Below are 18,725 nucleotides of genomic sequence, written 5' to 3' on the forward strand. Positions count from 1 at the left end.
AAAATTGTTTAAATTGATAAGAAATATATGGTGGTCCATTATCAGTTTTAATTTTAGAGGACAGTCCCATAACAGCAAAATTTCCAATTGATGCTGTATAACATGAGCAGTGTACACTCCTTAGTCTGATCTAGTGATGAATCAACTGCTCTTGAGGGTGGATTGGAATTCTAGTCACTGTGAGGCAGGAGCATTAGTATCCTACAGCCACTCTGGGCTCCATAGGAAGACCCTGTTTCAATAGTAAAAGGGGTCACCTGCGAGTTCTTACTGTCTTCCCTGAGGCCTTCCTGCTGGAGTTAGAATAACTGTCTCACCAAGTTGAAGTAGAGGGCAGAATGTTGGTGCCTTCTATAATGAGGACTAGTGACAGATGGTCTATGGAAATTTTAGAAAGATCTACAGGTATTTATGTCCTGTGCATGGGAATTGCTGGCTTCCCTGTGGCCTTTGCCTTTAATTTGCAGTCCATGGGGCACCTGGGAATGTCCCCAAACCAGGCTGCACACAGGGCTTGTCCCATGATTCTCACTTGCACCCAGTGCCTGCCTGATTGTCATAAGTCTGACAGAGCCACTGTATGCTCACCTGACACCTGCAGAGAGCAGTATATGGGACCCTACCATCCCCACACTGCACATCAGTGTCTACATTGTCCCTACATGGCACTGAGATGATCTAAGCTGCTTCCGGCCTATGTGCTGCCTCAGAATCTGACCATTCCTAATTTCCTCCTCTCACACCCACACTAGAAGCCCTGTACCCACACTAGCCCCAGCTGGCCTGTTGCCTACTGACATCTCATGGACTCTGCCCCAATGCCCTGCCCTGCCCTGCCCTGCCCTGCCCTGCCCTGCCCTGCCCCGCCCCAATGCCCTGCCCCAGTGCCCTGCTGTGCCCTGCCCTGCCCTGCCCTGCCCCAATCCCCTGCCCTACCCTGTCCTGCCCTGCCCTCACTCAGCTGACATTGTGGACATCTCAAGACAGTCACTGGACAATGGCTGACACACTTGTCTGAAGACTGGAAATGTTTCTCGATCTTGGAGAGGAAAGAAGGACCCTCCAACTACACTGTCCTCTAAGGAAGTTTATTCAGGTGAGGGATGACAGGGACTGTTTTGTCTCACGTCACACATGTCAGTAGAAAATATCCTAGGTATTGGATGGCGCTGTTAGCATTAACAGAACAAAGCCCATAGTGTTGGGAAGATTAATAAATTATGAGTAGGATTAGAAAACCCCAAGCCTCTTCCAGGTTCTAGGAGAGCAAAAAATACCACCAAACATAGCATTAATGTGATAGGTTGGTTAAATCTAGTTACTAGATTCTAGTGTGATAACTATGACTTTTTGTGTCATGCTCAGCTTATAATGACTAGAGGACCTAAGCTTGAGAGTCACCAATTCCTCTCCCTTGCTTCTCTAGCTGCTGAGCATTGAAAAGCCCTAATGAGACAGCATCGGTTTGCAGACATACTGAATAAGTCTTCTGCACTTTATCTCTCTGAGTCACCTCCACTCTCAGTAAGTCAGTTTAATTCCATAAATTGTAAATGAGTCACGTGGAAAATATACTTTCTCAATACGATCACAGATTTCCATGTAAAAGGTGAAACATGAACTATCCCACCTAAGTTCTGGGCTAGCACAGACATGCTCTGCAAAAGAAACATGTGGTCACAGCTGCAGTCTGCATTCACTATGGGTGCTCTTGAGGACCTCCCTAAACTGCATAGATTAAGATAATTATCTTGCTTTCTATCAAAAGAATTCATTATGCCAAGTTGGCCTGTAGAAGGAGGCTAGTCTCTTCTGTATTTTATCAGATGTGCTTAATGTATATAATCATCGATAGTAAGTGAAAGATCTGTTTGGAATTGAAACTGAGTGATGCTGGAGGGTGATCCTGAATGCACAATGAGCAGTGGAGGCACCAGAGCCCGGTGTGGATGCCTAGCAGGCTCCCACATTGAGCAGGCACCGCTCAACCACCTGTACATACAAATCTCCTGAGATCTCTCTCCTTAATGGGAGATGATGGCGTCCATCTAGTATAGCACATGCCCTGGAAGGACAAAAGCTACCTACAGGAGCTGTGGTGATGGCTCACAGGTTAGAGCATCTGCTGCTCTCTCAGAAGAACCACATGGTCCCTAACAATCATCTACAATGGGGAATGCTATTCCCTCTTTTGGATCATGAGGGAAATGCACTCAGGAGTGGCCCAGACATACATTTGAAAAAAAAAATTCATTGAGTTAAATGATAAAAATAAATATAATCAGCAACAATAAAAAACACAGCATATGAATGATCAAGTGAAACAGCACCTATAAAAACCTATTTCCCAAAATGACGTTGATGGTTATTATCTTTGTGGTTTAATACTAATGCTGTATTGTAATAAAAACCGAGGCACATGGTTCTTGATTAGGATTATTCTATATTCCTTTGTGAAAGTTGTCATTTTTTCTGCAGCTCTACAGGCATGAGTGTGTGTTACTCAATATCTGGGCAATCAGTCAATAAGGAATGTGTGTTGTAGACTGATATAGATTAGGATGAGCAGAACACATGACAGCATGGATACAGTATGTCAGTGATTACATCATAAAGTGTGTGTCCATAAAAAAAGTCACATTATCCACACAAAAGACACTATCACCCTGTGTACACCTTGGTGGCTTTAAATTCCCTATTTACTCATGCTGCCTGGACCATGCAAAGATCCATATCCAGCTGTCAGTTCTAAGTCTACAGGAGGGGAAAGGACCCTTGAATAAGATGGTCTTAAGAGTCAAGAGTTACAAATCAATTTTTATTCATAAGGAATACAATTTACAAAAAACAGGCATAAAATGAACAACTAAAATGGTATAAAAAATGAAAAACAGTTACAAGAATATATAACTATGATATAACAAAAAGAAAACTTCAATGAAAATCATAACCAAAAACATTTCTTAACAGCATTTTCTTAATGAACATTTAGAAACACAGTTGTAGTGCTGTTTCTCCTCTAGGACATGAGATGTCAAGGCAGTCCCCTCAGATGTCTCTCAAATGGTGTTATCTGTATGAGAGAGGAGAAAGACCTCAATGAGACAGGCTGGCATATGGATACATAAATTTAGGGTCTCTATACAATGAGGAAATTAACTGAGAAGAAGAATATTCTCCCCAAAAAAGTCTTTGACTGTTGAGGATTGTCGTCAGCAGGGAACTCCTGACAGAGAAACTCACTCTTCAGGGGGCTGTCTTCCTGGGATCTGTCCTATTCCATGTCTCCTGCAGTTCCTGAGACCTGGGAGGAGAAGGCAGCTATTAAGACACTGATTTGGTGGGGACATGCATACCAGCTGTGAAGTTGCTGCTTTCTGTCCCTTCAGCTGCATTGGACAGACAGCACTGATCTTTTCACTGAAATCATTGCTGATATCTCTGCAGCCTGGGGAAAGTCACCAACAACCCTCACAGTACTGTGGGATAACAAGCTGCTCCTCAGACTTCTACCAGTGAAAACCAAGAACGGGGAAAGGAGAAGAGACCTAACTGGGTTGCAGGAAGAAAGGAGAAGGCCACATGATACTGAGATCAAAGCCAATGACCAGGACTCATTTGCCATTTGCACTTGGTTCTTATCCCTACAAGGTGCTTCCAACCATCACATGACCCCTGTATGACCTTTGTCACACGACCAAGAACTCGTTGAAAACTCTTCATAGCATCCAATCTATGACAGGGAGATGCAGTCATGTGATATGTTATTCCTCTGTCACCATTTCTGGCCTGCAGTTACAAAAAGGGCAGATAAGTGTATTTGCCCATAATTCAGTTTCTGAAGAGTGGTTAACATCCCAGAATACTTGTGCATAGACAGAGCAATGAATAACTCTATCACATGAGGTAGGTGACTGATTGGGTGTGGGGAGATTAGAAAGATGATAGGGGAAGCAAAGATGTATCCAATAGGCAAATGGTATCAGACATTGTTAATCTGACTCAGCTGCTTGTTCCTACCACATTTTGCTGGGTCTGGAGGTTGCTGGTCTTCTCCTGTTCGTCTTCAGCATTCGGGTTCAACTCAAACAAATATCGCTGTAACTCCTTGCTCTCCTGCTTCAATGTGACCAACTTCTTCTTCATACATGCCTGGTCCATCAGGAGCCGGCTGTGCAGGTTGCTGGAAACACACTCTGCATAGTAAGATCCTGAAGCCTCTTCCTCCCATTCCAACTGCCAAATCCCACAAACTCCACCAGGACCCAGATACCCATAAAGACTTCATAGAATACATCTCCATACATGTAAGGCTGCTGCCCAAACAGCAAACGGCCAATCCAGGGAAGAATAAATTGTTTCTGTGACCCAAGCCCCAATAAGAGTCCATGTCTCTCCAAAAGAACAAGGGATCTACAACTACCCATGAGAGCCCAATGCATCGGGGCAACATCAATTAGTAGGCGGCAAATAACCACAAGAGGACAGTAGAACCAAGGGAGGTCATGCAAACCATGTGGTCCACACATTGAGCTTTGTTAAACCTGGTATGACCCCAGACCCACAGGTTGGCCTAATAACACTCTGATGCCTGAATCAGTGTAGTCCTATCCAGAGCCTTCTAAAGATGCATAGACACTGTGGTGATAACTGACAGTCTCTTATGGAACTGAATCTGAGTCCAAAAGACCCACGGCACAGTGATATTTAAACAGCAGAAGACATGGACCCAGAGCTACAGGCTCTCCAGTCCAGAACAAAGAGAGGCAGCAATGGATATTCCACAAGTGATGGGCACTTCTGACCAGTACTTACCGATAGAAGTTAATCTCCTTCTTGAGCTCCTGAAATTTCTCACGATGTTCAATGTTCTTTGTGTCTAAGTTGTGCAGTAATGACATGACCTCTTTCTCCTTTATCTTCAAGTTTTCATAAAATGGATTTGGCCTGAAGTAGGGGCTGGCCCCAGGAAGATAGAACCCAATGAACATCGAGGTTTAGGATTATAGGAACTCAGGCTGTGTCCTGTACTACCCCAAGCCTGGAAGGACACTTTCTGAATTCTTCATATTTGGATCTTCTTCAGCTTCAGAAACTTGGAATTGTGTGCCCAGGACAACAGAAACTAAGCACCCAAATAAAGGGTCCCCTGGCTCACTTTTTTCAATCAGGAGGGCTGGATCTGCATTCAAACCTGTTATGCTGTCAAGAGCCTAGGCCACAGAGATTACCCAACCACACACACACACACACACACACACACACACACACACACACACACATCCAGAAACCTCTGATTTCATTTTTCCTGTTTTGACAAGTGGAATGCTACAAGCCGAATAACTAATATTCTAGAGGCAGACAGTACACATAATTCTGGAGATGAGACCAGATATTGCCACAAACTTATAATCAGCCCAAAGGCATACAAATGTATATACAAATGTGACTACACAGGCAAAGAACTGTGCTGTTGAAAGTGGGGCTTCCAAAATAAAGCACTTACACCTCCAAGAAACTAATATAAAGGTAAATCCTGAGGTCAAAAAACAGACCCCTAAATTCCAAAGCTGGAGGGATAGAGAAACATATAAAGGTTGTGCATATGCATGCAAAGCTGTGCACACACAGACACACAAACTGGGGCACACCCACAAGAAAAGAAAATTAAGGTCTCCAGCTCCGAAAAAAAGAACCAAAAAAAAAAAAAAAGAAAAGAAAAGTAAACAGACTCAGAGAATGAGAAAGAGAGACAAATATGGAAAGAGCACAATGAGAATCAGTAGAAATGCATGCACCATTACTGTCTCAGAGTGTAAGGCACAGAGACAAGAAGGAGCAGGCCAGAGCCTCAGGCCTTCTACTTAAGCATTGATATGAACACTGTGGGACCTGTCACCTAAGGCTGCTGCCAGGAGATGATAGCGTTCAGTCACCTTCCTAGCAAGTACAAACACTCTCCACAAACTCACAGCACCTAGAACCTTGCAAAGCTGCCACCTGTCAAGGGCTTTCCAATTGTACACTGGGAAATCATGCTCCAGTGACTTTATCCCTGAAATCTTCACTGAGATTGAAAGTTCAGATTTTCAACAGGCAGAATCAGAGAGTCCATTTTCAATCTCACTCCTCAGTAAGGCTCAGGTTCTGAATCTCCTCTCTATGGGAGATGAGGTTTAGAACAAGGTCGTTTGTTTGGAGCAATGCATACCTCTTGCTCATGGATCCACCTGTCACATAAAGGAGGCGATCTGTCAGCTCATTTCTCTCCTTGGTAGTTAGCTCCAGTTCTCTATTCAGCCTCTCCTCTTCCTCGTTGGCCTGCACCTTGTTTAGGACATTTTCAGGGGATGACGTCTGTCTGCAGGCCTCTGTAGGTAGAAGAACACAAGTGAACCCGCATGGGGCGAATGCATAGAGCATACATAGACCACAGTGAGGTCCAAACAGGAGAACATGCTTGGAAGCCAGTGTCACTGCAAGGAGTTTGGTCTATGTGTAAGAGGCATCCTAAGTGGATCACAGTTCCCCCACTACTATATAGAGACCAAGAGATGTAAGCAGCCAGGTGTTCCCCATGCCCACCCACACAGGCTTACAAGTACCAGAGAGATGCCTTCTCCAGGATTATTATCAGGTACGCAGGCTACAACCTGGTTTCAGGACCCTCACCCCTCTGGTTTCAGAAGTCAGATCATCAATTCAGCATCCACAATGACTTGATTGATCAGGGATAGTCAGATATCCTACACTGTTACTCTAGTCCAATAACTTTGCATTAAAAAGTCATGTAGGGGGAGGACATGGTCAACAGACTTATTAATTCCCCCTACTGAAATGACAAATGCCCCAGAAGTGCCAATAGGTTACAGGCTCTTTCTCTCCCTGCTCCATATAGTTTGGCTACTTTAGAAAAATATCTGCTACACAGAACGTCTAATATATGAAGGTAAGATTGGCCCCGTCAGCCAGAGGTAGTCAAAGGAGTTCTAAGAATATAAGGTCATGCCAGGAGCACAGTTCTCTCCCTCTTACTACTGTCAGATATTCACTGAATTTAAAGAAGCAATGAAAGTGAAGTACATTGATGCCCTGTTTAATTCAGAAAAGTTATACCCTCCATGACTCCTGATGGTGTTATTATATCAATTTAATATACCGAATGCACTGTAAAAGTAAAGACTAGAAGTTCACCGAATAATAGCATAGGCATTGCCATATCCTCCATGTGGTTATGGAGAAACTAATGATGTGAAAACCTTGACTTTCAGGAATTGTGATAATCATGGAATTCAATATCTGTGGAGATGTTCCAGTGGTTGTGGCCCATTACTAAAACGGCCAGCGGAAGACCCCCACACACACCCCTGACAGGAAGCTCAACATACACTGCCCAGAACTTACTCCACATTCCCCATGTCCTGTGTCCATCATTACCTTTAGGTTTCGTTTGCTTCACTCTAGACTCTTCTCTATCAACATCAACTCTCCCAAAGCGCCTACAAAGACGGGCAAACATGTCTGTGGATATATCCTTTGGACACTAAGAGAAAAAGTAGGGAATTGGTTGTCACAACGATACTGGTGACATCACAGGGATTCCAAGAAGTCTCTAGGAGACAATAGAATGTCCACGAAGGGACGGCTGATGTCATGGATAACAGACTTTGCCTCCCTGCTAATGTTCTCCCTGTACTGAGCAAAAGCTGATGTGCCCTTTTCAGGGGACTTCCCTGTGGCATAGCCACTGAGCACCACATGCTTCCAAAGCCAAATCTAGGCTTGATTGGAAAAACCGAAGTCATTGCTATGTATCTAAATGAGTACTTCCTCCCCAATCCCTGCACAGAAATGTTTCATCCTACCTCAAATTCTCCTCAGTCAGCAATATTACCCATTAAAGATTACTGAGAAATCACACCAGTTCCTATAAGTAGCCAAAGAGGTCTCCTGTCTCATCATGTGCAGGTGCATGAAATCACACCCAGAAATAGCCTGTAGGATAGGTTTCGATGTGGGTGTGTGTTATAGGTACAACCTGAAGCTTTGTGCTTAACATTTGACAGTTGCCACCAGATTCCTTAGGAGAAAGAATTGCATTCATTATGGTCTTGGCAACAATGTGGTGATCTGTTAGCAGAGGAAACTGAAATATTGGATCCACCAGGGAATGCACCCTCAGGCTGAGTGTGGGGCTCTCCTCTCTGCACCTAAGTTACCAAAGCAGGATTGCTTACAGGCCTCTCTAAGCTATAACATATGATTTCATCTGAAAAATAAAACAGTCAGCAGATGTGTGTGTGGGGGGGGGGTGCAGCCAAAGGAGTAGGACAAGCCTGGAGACATAACTCAGTGGACAGAGTAAGAAACAAGCATCTTCACTCCTGTTTCATGGATCACCCCACAAAACACAAACGCATCTATCCTACTTAAAAAAAAAACAAGTTATTTTATTGAATGCATACACTAATACTGTTTACAGTATTAGTAGCAAAGCTCAGATTTTGGGGGCAGATCCATGACTTGAACTATCTTCCTGACAACATATAAAACAATATATAAATAAATAAATAAATAAATAAATAAGAAAGAAAAAACAGAAAAATAAAAAAAAACACAAAAAGCACAAGCCTTTCATGTGAAGTTACAGAAGAGTGATCCAGTGGTCACTTCTGACCAGGCCATTTTAGCTATGACAGTGCATAGTGACCCTTAATTTGATGGGTCCTATATAAAGCTTTGTGCAATATTGTCATTTTAACCAACCTCATCCAGAACATACATAACAACACAGGATATGATTGCCATGTCCTTGCTGTGTATCAAGTTATTTTTCTATGTCCTTGATTGTCAGGCATATTACAGCAACAATCTGAGGTGGCTGGTAGACTTGGAAGAAAGTGGATATGAAAGATCCCCGTTTGATATCAGTACAGCCATTTCTTACGAATGAGAATCTTTTAAGCTGGCCCTCGCTTAGCCCCTACACATTAGACAATAGAATAGAAAGTACAGAAAGCACATTCCCACCCACTCTCTAGGAAGCTGCCGGACCATAAGAACAGAGGGTACAGAACATATTTACTGCAGGGCAATTACAAGACAGGAAACATCTCTGGGAAGCTGACTGACCACTATAGAAGTGAGATGTCCTTGGTACTGAATGCAGCTGTGCTATAGGCTGACATAGCTATAGCCTTGTCCTGGGAACTCCAGAAGAGAAACACCTGCCAAGACAGATATCCTTGGTCCTTGTCCTGGGAACCCCAGGATAAGAAAACATATATCAAGTTAGAAGTCCTTCGTACTGAAATGGCTGCATTGATGTGGTACGGCCTTATCCCAGGAATTCCAGGACGAGAAAGATCTGCCTAGTTATCCTTGGCACGAAATAGCTGAGCTAAGGAAACTGTGTAATCTTAACTGACTATTTAAGCTGTATATTTCTGTTGTTTGAGGCTCCTCACATCCCTCCTGTGTGAGGACCGTGTCGAGCCCCAGTGCATTGGTATCCCAAAGTAAACCTCTTGTTTTTACATCAAGACTGAGTCCTGTGTGTTCATGGGGTGGTGATTGTCCTCAGGACTGGAGCGAGAGTCTCCTGTGTCTGAGGGTCTTTCAGATAAAGCTATAGTTGTGGGTTACACACCTCAGTTCTCATTGGCTAATGCTGTCCTCACAGTCCTTGGAGGCCCCTTTGTAAGACTACCTGTTGGAAAGTAGAAGCAGCTTTATTTGAGCTCAAAGTGAACGTGACAAGCAACGTAGAGAACAAGATGGGGTAATTGAGAACTTGTCTAAAACCAGCACTGAAACCCACCCTCCATTCAAAGCATCATCTACCAATTCTTGAATTTTTACCATTCTCTGCCAACCAGTCTTTCATTCAGGAAAGGTAGAAAAGAACTGCAAATGATCTTTGTATTCTAAGGACCTCGATCTGTCTTTCCTTAGGTCCACGTTAAGAACAAATGAAATGGGTATGACCATCTGAACAACTTAGTATCACCTACTCAGCATTTCTAGCCTAATACTGTGCGTATGGCAATCTCAAGCTTCCCTGAGTGTTGCTGCTCCAGCAAGAAGAATGAAGTTCTATGGTCAATCCCCAGTGAACCTTTCAAGGGGTTAGAAGAAAGCCATCAGAGATACTGCACTTCTTTGTCCTTCGATTAAATCAAGATGATACAACGTGAATCTATTGGGATATTCAACCATACATCTTCCTCACAACCCCACCTATCTGAGGTCATTGCTTGGCAGAATTCATGCCCCACCATCCTAGATATTTCTTGATTCATTGCTGCCCAGGGCCAGGTTTCCTGAGTTTTGTTTTTTATAGAATTGGGTGTAGCCAATCATAGTTGCCCTCTGTAAGAAATGACAAATATCTATAATAACTGAATATTCTGAAGGTTTTTATACTGGTTTTATTATACATATAACTGTGAAACGGAAAACATACATATTTGATCAATGAAATGAGTAAGATTGATTTAATGAACAGAAAAATGGATGGAACTTCAAAACTTCCATGATTACATATTATCTATTTAATTCCCTCCACAATAGCAAGAAGCGGACATTATTATTTACTTAAACCGAGAAAATATTAATTGTTTGGCCTGCTTTTCTGAGCTTCCTTAAAGGTATAGTTAATTGACAGAGCTGTGGTTTAAAATTAGGGTCCATATTCTTCTGTTTTAAATGTGTGCCTTTTCTTTCTATTTTTTTCTCCATCTTTATTAAATTGGGTATTTCTTATTTACAGTTCAATTGTTATTACCTTTCAGGGTTTCCATGCAAACATCCCCCTAAACCCTCCCCCTCTCCTTTTATATGGGTGTTCCCCTCCCCACCCTCCTCCCATTACCACCCTCCCCCCAACAATCCCTTCACTGGGGGTTCACTCTTGGCAGGACCAAGGGCTTCCCTTTTATTTCTAGTGGGTGCTGCTCTCCCTGCTCCATGGGAAGTGGATGGGGGGAAGGCCCGGGCCTGAGGTGAGTTGGAACTGGGGTAGAAAGGCATAGGGCCTCCTAGGTGAGAATGCCAAACCACCACTGCTGCTGCAGCCACCATGGAGAAGCCCTTGTTCCTGCTGCAGGGAGGAGAGTCTAGTGCCCACAAGATGGCTGAAGGGGAGCTGAGAGTGGACAGCTTCATCACCCGCCTGCTGGAGGTATGAGGATATCGTCCGGGAAAAATTGTGCAGATGACTGAAGCAGAAGACCGAGGGCTGTGTATCACGTCTCGTGAAAACTTTCTTAGCCAGCCAACAGCTGTGAACACAGGTTTCTTTTGGAGAGCAGGCCTGTGCAGGCCCAGAAACTAGGTGGGACAGTTCAAGCTACCCTTTTTCCATGGCCAATCTCAGATCATATTCAGAATGTATTTCTTGGGCTAAAGAGTTGGCTTAGTGGTTAAGAGCACTGACAGCTCTTCCAGAGGTCCTGAGTTCAAATCCCAGCAACAACATGGTGGCTCACAACCATCTGTAATGAGATCTGATGCCCTCTTCTGGTGTATCTGAAGACAGTCACGGTGTACTTGTATATAATAAATAAATAAATAAATCTTTAAAAAAAAAAAGAGTGTTTCTTCCAGGTGATGGATTTCCAATTTATGGAATTGAACTAACTTACTGATGGTGGAAGTGACACAGAGAGTTAAAGTACAGAAGGAATAATCCAGAATGTCCACCAACAGTTGCTGTCACACCAGGACTTTTAAAAGCTCAGCTGCTAGAGAAGCAATGTAGTCTTTGGTTATTCTCAAGCTTAGGTCTTCTAGTCATTATAAGCTGACCATGACACAAAAAGAGTCATCTATATCAAAATAGAGAATAGTAACTAGATTCACACCACACTATCACATTACTACTGTATTTGAGGTTCTCAGTTAATATCTAAGAACCTGGAAGAGGCCTGGGTCTTGCTACACATACTTATAATTTATGTCTCCATTGTCAACTGAGATTCTTCATGCAGCCTGGGGTCAAGGAGGTCATCCCACAAAGCACAAAACACCCATCTCAGATAAACATGTATAATTTATTGAATCCAAAACATCCATGATTTTCAGGAGACAATTAAATGTTGAAACCTAAGGATAATAGATAGAGAAGAGAATTAAGATTTCTAGTTCATAGATCCAGTAAACACCTTCAACAAATCATAGCAGCAAACTTCCATAAGGTAAAGAAAGAAAAGGCCATAAAGGTACAACAAGCCTATAGAACATCAAACTAATTGTACCAGAAAAATTCCTCCATTCACATAATAATTAAAATGCTAAATGCACAGATCAAGAAAGAACATTAAAAGGGGTAAGGTATAAATATCTAGTAACAAATAAATTCAGACATATCTGAATTACACCAGACTTCTCAACAGAGATTCTAAAAGTCAGAAAATCTTGGGCAGATGTAATGCAGACACAGGCTCCTATATCCAGCATAATCCTCAATCAACATAAAAGGAGGAACCAGGATATTTCATGACAAAACCAAATTTAAACAATTCTTTTCTGTAAGAAAGCACAACAGAGGCTAATAGGAGGAAAACTCCAAGAAAATAAACTAAACTATACCCAAGAAAAACCAAGAAATTAATCTTCTCTCAATAATTTAAGAAAAGAGAAGCACACAAACATAATTTCACCTATAACCAGAAAAAGAAGAGAATGCAGCAATCATGGGCTTTAATATCTGACCAGATCCTCTTTCCCTAATCCCCAAGCTCCCAGGGACCAAACTGCCAGCCAAAGTGTATGCAAGGATGCTCTATGGTTCAAAGTGAGGTCTGTAGCCCCACCAAATGCAGACCCTAGAGGTGTGAGGTGGGAATGGATATGTGTGGGTGCAGGAGCACTGTCACATAGGCAAAGGTGAGCAGAAATGGGATGTAAGGTTTGATGAGGGGAGTGTGGAAAGCAGGACAACAGTTGAAATGTAAATAAATAAAATAACCAATTAATAAAAAATAGCCAAAAATAAAATAACAAGTAAAAAGTTAAATGAAAATTAAACCAAACCAACCAACCAAACAAACAAAAATCCCTGTAGTGGATTGGCCTAATGCTGCTTGTATTTTAATGCTAATTTGTAGAACTCAAGACTGGTTAACCCCAAATAAATGACCCTGCTCCCAGTTAACTGTGATTATAAAGAAGCCACCAGCCAACAGCTGCACAGCAGACAGATGGGGGAGGTGAGCTTTGAGGGCTTTGCTAGAGAGGATCATGAGGAGGGAAGAAGGAGGAAGAAGCTGCCAGAGAATAAAGGAAGAACATGTGTGATGGAGAGGAGAGAGGAAGAGGAAAGCAGCCATGGTTAAGGGAGAGGAGAGCCTGGTCCTGAGGGCTGTCCAAGGGGAACAAAGAGCAGCCAAGATGCTACATAGCCTGTAAGAGTTGAGCCTTATTGTTTGGAAAGTAGATCTGGTCCATGGAGGTCAGGCAGCTGCACAGCTACTGTGCTGACTAATGCACACTAAAAATAAATTTAACAATATATGAGTAACCAGTAAGACAGCTCTGTAGCGGATCCTAAAAGGAATACTTTACTTTGAAGGGAAGGACAAAACACCAGAGAACACAGGGGATAAATTAATAAAACTAGGAAAGTTAATCAAAGAAGACTGTGAAAACCACAAAAATTAACAAAATGACAAAATTTAATACATAGGTTTAAATAATAATTACATATCACTAAACTCAATATCTAGGGTGGTGGGGCATGAATTCTGCCATGGTCTGAACTCAGAAAGGTGGGGTTGGGAGAAACATGTCTGGTTAAATAGTCCACCCACATTGTGTCAATGTGATTTAATCTAAGGACAAAGAAGTGCAGCATCTCTCACGGCTTTCTTCTAACCCCTTGAAAGGATCACTGGGGTGTGGCCTCAGTACTTCATACTTCTTGCTAGGTCAGCGAAACTCAGGGAAGGTTGAGATTGTCATACAACAGTATTAGGCTAGATATACTGAGTAGATGATACTAAGTTGTTCAGATGGTGATACCCATTTGCATGTGTTCTTAATGTGGACCTAAGGAAAGAGAGATCAAGGTCCTTAGAATAGAAGGGACATTCCCAGTCCTTTTCTACCATTCCAGACTGAAAGGCTGGTAGGGAGAAAGTGGTAAATAATAAAGAATTAATAGATGATGCTTTGAATGAAGGGTTGGTTTTTGTGCTGGTTTAAGGGAGGGTCTCAAGTATCCCATGTTGCCCTCTCCCTGGCTGGCCAGGTTCACTTTGAGCTCAGATAAACCTGCTTCCACTTTCCAATAGATAGTCTTACAAGAGGGGCCTCCGAGGTCTCTGAGGACAGCATTAGCCATTGACAGTTGAGGTGTGCAACCCACAACTATAGTTTTAGCCACTTTGTTCCATGTCTACCAGCTATTTCAGATTGTTGCTGTTCTATGCCTGACAATCACGGACACAGAAAAATAACCTGATAGAGAGCAAGGACATGGTGATCACATCCTTGTCTCTGCTGTATGTTCTGGATGAGGTTTGTTAAAATTCCAATATTGCAAAAAGCTTTATATAGGGCCCATCACATTAAGGGTCACTATGCAGTGTTTCATCTAAAATGGCCTAATCAGAACTGACCGCCAGACAACACTTCCTGCGAAGTTCCTATGAGAAGCTTAAGTTTTTTGTGTTTTTTCTTCTTCCTTCCTTCCTTCCTTCCTTCCTTCCTTCCTTTCTTTCTTTCTTTCTTTCTTTCTTTCTTTCTTTCTTTCTTTCTTTCTTTCTTTCTTTCTTTCTTTATAGGTTTAGAGGAATGTATTTTGGGCCACGGATCTGCCCCTAGTATCTTAGCTATGGATGTGATCAATCAGTGTTAGTGTATGCATTCAATAAAATGTCCATTTTTGACTAAGGTAGATGCTTCTGTGTTTTGTGGGGTGACCCATTGTCAATGTGTAGTGAGTTGGGGCCCTGGGTATGGTCGCATACCCCAGGACACAGGGGATGCAGAGCAAAGGCAGAAGAAACTGCACGCAGTTGCAAGCTTTATTAATCCTTATTAAGCTAAGAATATGCATTACTACAATTTTCATTGTGTCAAGATACCATAAGATCATTATTCCCAGGATACCAGGAAGAATGAGGGAAGATTAAACAAAGAAAAACGAATAAACAAAAGCTTCTTCTAAAAATATTCATATAACAAATCACCTCTCTTATTATAATCAAAATATACTCACCATTACCAAGAGAGCGTTAGAACCACTTCCACAGAAATGGGACACAGCAGAACATAATTTAAGGCCAAGTGAGAAAAACATTTTCTTCTCCAGGGCGGCATTCCAGCCCCTACTTGAATCTGTCACCAGGCCTTTCTTGACCCTGCCTGGGAGCTGCATCTCTATGTCTTAACAATTCCTTCTTTTTTCTTTTGTTTTAAAGTAACACTTTACATAACATAGCTAAAGGTCCTTGTAGGGGTTTAGTCATGTAAAAATAAAGCAACATAATACATAATGTACATAAGATTATGGCAAAACTAGCTCCTCCCAAGCTATGGAAAATCCTTTGAAACCAAGCCTTGGGATCTAATCCTGTCAATTGATCAGCCAATAATTTCGCTATTTCCATAGGGGTAGTATCTTCTAGCTGTTTACCAAAAGACATTCGAACATCATATTTCAAGGCATTAATTACTTTTGAAGCACTTTCATTACCCTCTAAATAGGCTTGAATTAACTTCCAATCATGTTCTGTGTCATTATCCATATATTTACTAACAGAAAAGTAGTAGGATTTCATCATGATAAGCAATATAAGCCCGATAACTGGCATGGCCGCAGCAGAAGAAACCATGAGTAAAACACACATTGCTAAGAATAAGTGCTCAGCAGTAAAGGACTTTCCTGAAGGGGACAAAATTATTCCTTTCAGTGCTTAATCGCTTCACCTTACCCCATTTAGGTAATAGGGTTGTCACTACACGGATCCTTATCCATTGTTGTTTGTGGACACTAAGATAAGCCAGGGCCTCAGTAATGGAGGACACCTCCTCATCTCCTGAGAACATCCATCAGGAGAAAATGTAGCTGGTTTAACTGGATTCCTTTGAGGGTAGGGAGCAGTTCTTATCATTCTGTGCTTGGATCCATCTCCTGGGTAACCAGAATAGTCTCCCATCCTGTAATGAGACAAAACCCTCTCCCCTACATACAATGATGTCCCTTCCTGCCATTCAGCATCCCAGGCAATTTTTATCCATACTGTCTGTTCCATGCCTTCTGGGGGGAAGTTCAACAAAGTGTCTATCGGCTCTTGATATAACTTCACCTTGTGGTAAATTAAGAAAATTAATAACGTATAATGCTTGTGCCAATATAGCTCTGGGACTGGTCTGCAAACTCCATTCAGGTTGCATAAGGCCATCTCTTTTCCCCCTTTTTAATTTTATAATTTGTCATTTCAGGGTATGGTGAATTCTTTCAACAAAAGCTTGTCCTTGTGTATTGTGTTCTGTACCAGTAATATGTACAATATGATATCGTTGACAAAATTGTTTATATTGATAAGAAATATATGTTGGTCCATTATCAATTTTAATTTTAGAGGGCAGTCCCATAACAGCAAAAGTTTCCAATAGATGCTGTATAACATGAGCAGTGCGTACTCCTGGCAATGGTGTAGCCCACACAAATTTTGAAAAATTATCTATGCTTACATCTATATGTGAAAGGCGACCAAACTCAGAAATATGGGTTCCATCCATCTGCCACGATGTATTAAGTTGCATCCTTCTGGGATTAATTTGAGATGGAACACATTTTATACATGAAGACTGACACATAGGACAATTAGCAATAATTTGTTTGGCTTGAGAATAGGGAAGCTTATATTTAATATGTAAATATCCTGTATTGGCATGATTATGACTGTGTTCTTCTTGGGTAGCAAATGCCACTAATTGATCTACCATATGATTGCCAAGTGTTAAAGATTCTGGAAATTTTGAATGTGATCTAGTATGTGTAATGAATATTCTAGAGTTTCATAATAACAATAGTCCTTTAATATGTGAGAATAACATTTAATATAGGCTTAGATGTAGAAACAACAGCAGTCGCAATATTCTGTACTACTCCTACAACATAAGCAGACTCAGCTATAATATTTTTACATCATGAGTAAAATCCTGGAATACATTAATTACCGCTAATAATTCATTTTGTTGTACTGACCCAAAAGAAGATTCTTGTCCCCAAAATTAATCTTTGGTCCAATAAGCCATCTTGGTGTTAGAGCCATCTGTAAACACAGTAAAGTCTGATGGTAATGGATCAACAGAAATTAGTGTATTTATCAAATTTTTTTTTGTTTTTTAAAGCAATCCCACAATTTACTATGGGGAGGATGAAATTCAATATTTCCAGTGTAAGAAATCATGGCTAATTGAAAAACCTCAGACATCTGCATTAAATATTCCACTTTATCTTTGCGTAATGGGAAAACAAGAGCAGCACAATCATATCCCCACAAAGTAACAGGTCTTTGTATGCCTTGCTGAATAATTAAAGAAATTTGTTCCTCATAATTTGTTAATGTTTGGTTAAAGTTTTATTTAATATAAACCCATTCTAAAGGCAACTCATCCTGAGCGAAAGTGCCTGTAGGATATTCAAGAGTATTTAAACATATAATTTAATAACTCTATCTGGATCAATACGTGCCAAATATGCATCTTTCCATTTTCAGAAAAGATACCCTTGCATGCCTTCATATAAGCATTAATATCCCCAGCCTCCTTTATAGGTAATAATGCTCTCCTGTACTCTTCATTAGCATTTTCAAAAGCAAGCATTTGCAGCAGTTGTCCTCCAGCTTCCTCTCCTACCATTGTTCTTTCCAATGTTAATTTTAATATACATAAAAACTTAATATATGGTTCATAGAAAGCTACTACCTTTTTCAACCAACCAGTATCATCCTTTATAATAAGTCAGTTGGGCCACACCTTGAATCTACGCTGGCCTAGTTATAGGAAAAGAAAAAGCAGGTGAATTCATCATTATCAACGTGTGAATATAATGGTCAACATGCCATCCTCGGGAAAAGACTTAGAAAAACCTGATTCAGGCAGTGGTGCAGAGGGCAAAACTTTTACTTTCGTTTTGTCTTAATGAAGCTCTAGCTTCTTGTTCTGTATTCGTTATTACCCTGTCTGCATTCATGGCCTTGAACACAGTAAAAATTACAGCACAAAGAGATCAGGAATTGGAATCTTTTTGCCCTGCCTGACAGCCTTTTTCTCCTTAACTTTCACTTTGACCCAGATATCAGAATCCCTGGAACCCTCGTCAGGGAACCATGGAGTTTACTCTTGCTGTCTCTAAACACTTTTCTAAACCAGACTGATAGACATGAATTCCCTGCACTCTTAAAGATGCGTAAGCATAGCGAGATGAAGAGAAGGTTTATCTTGTCCCATTTCCTTGTAATAAAATGTACTTACCTTATCTGACTGTCCAGACTTACCTTCAGGGACCCTGTTCCAGTGCCATAGGTCGACGTCTAGGGTGTTGGGAGCCCTGCATCCGGTCGCATTCCTTTCTGTGTTTCCTGATGTTCAGTGGCCATGCCACTCCAGCATGCTTTGAAATGAACCAGTTCGCAACCACCACCACCAGCACCACCACCACCACCACCACCACCACCAGCACCACCACCACCACCACTACCAGCACCACC

The 18,725-nt window shown here is 41.6% G+C and overlaps 1 protein-coding gene across 18 annotated transcripts; it reads right to left on the minus strand.

The window, feature by feature from the left end:
- Positions 1–2,796: 2,796 nt before the first annotated feature.
- Positions 2,797–18,725, minus strand: LOC147999168 (disks large homolog 5-like). Of its 18 annotated transcripts, XM_087596235.1 has the most exons (11): positions 18,513–18,707; positions 17,941–18,008; positions 17,219–17,285; positions 11,948–12,105; positions 9,650–9,709; positions 7,438–7,543; positions 6,212–6,371; positions 4,816–4,959; positions 4,021–4,183; positions 3,244–3,304; positions 2,798–3,073 (listed from the first exon to the last, which is right to left on the minus strand). In XM_087596235.1, the coding sequence occupies exons 5-10, from the start codon at positions 9,659–9,661 to the stop codon at positions 3,275–3,277; spliced, it is 615 nt and encodes a 204-aa protein (XP_087452361.1). In that variant the 5' UTR covers positions 9,662–9,709; positions 11,948–12,105; positions 17,219–17,285; positions 17,941–18,008; positions 18,513–18,707; the 3' UTR covers positions 2,798–3,073; positions 3,244–3,274. The 18 variants fall into 18 exon arrangements, with proteins under 18 accessions (XP_087452371.1, XP_087452361.1, XP_087452363.1 ...); XM_087596237.1 differs by lacking the exon at positions 17,941–18,008 and having other exon boundaries at positions 18,513–18,692; XM_087596236.1 differs by lacking the exon at positions 11,948–12,105 and having other exon boundaries at positions 18,513–18,692.

Source organism: Rattus norvegicus, chromosome 19, assembly GCF_021556685.1.
Source record: "Rattus norvegicus strain SHRSP/BbbUtx chromosome 19, alternate assembly SHRSP_T2T, whole genome shotgun sequence".
Classification (NCBI taxonomy): domain Eukaryota; kingdom Metazoa; phylum Chordata; class Mammalia; order Rodentia; family Muridae; genus Rattus; species Rattus norvegicus.

Bases quoted from the DNA above. Each gene is read 5' to 3' on its own strand.
- LOC147999168 (XM_087596234.1), bottom strand. From the start codon at position 16,773: ATGCAACTTAATACATCGTGGCAGATGGATGGAACCCATATTTCTGAG. The intron at 4,960-6,211 runs GTATGCATTGCT...TCCTGGGGCCAG, and splicing joins GGTGGATCCATGAGCAAGAG to CCCCTACTTCAGGCCAAATC. The intron at 3,305-4,020 runs GTAGGAACAAGC...TTCTCCTCCCAG, and splicing joins TCCAGACCCAGCAAAATGTG to GTCTCAGGAACTGCAGGAGA.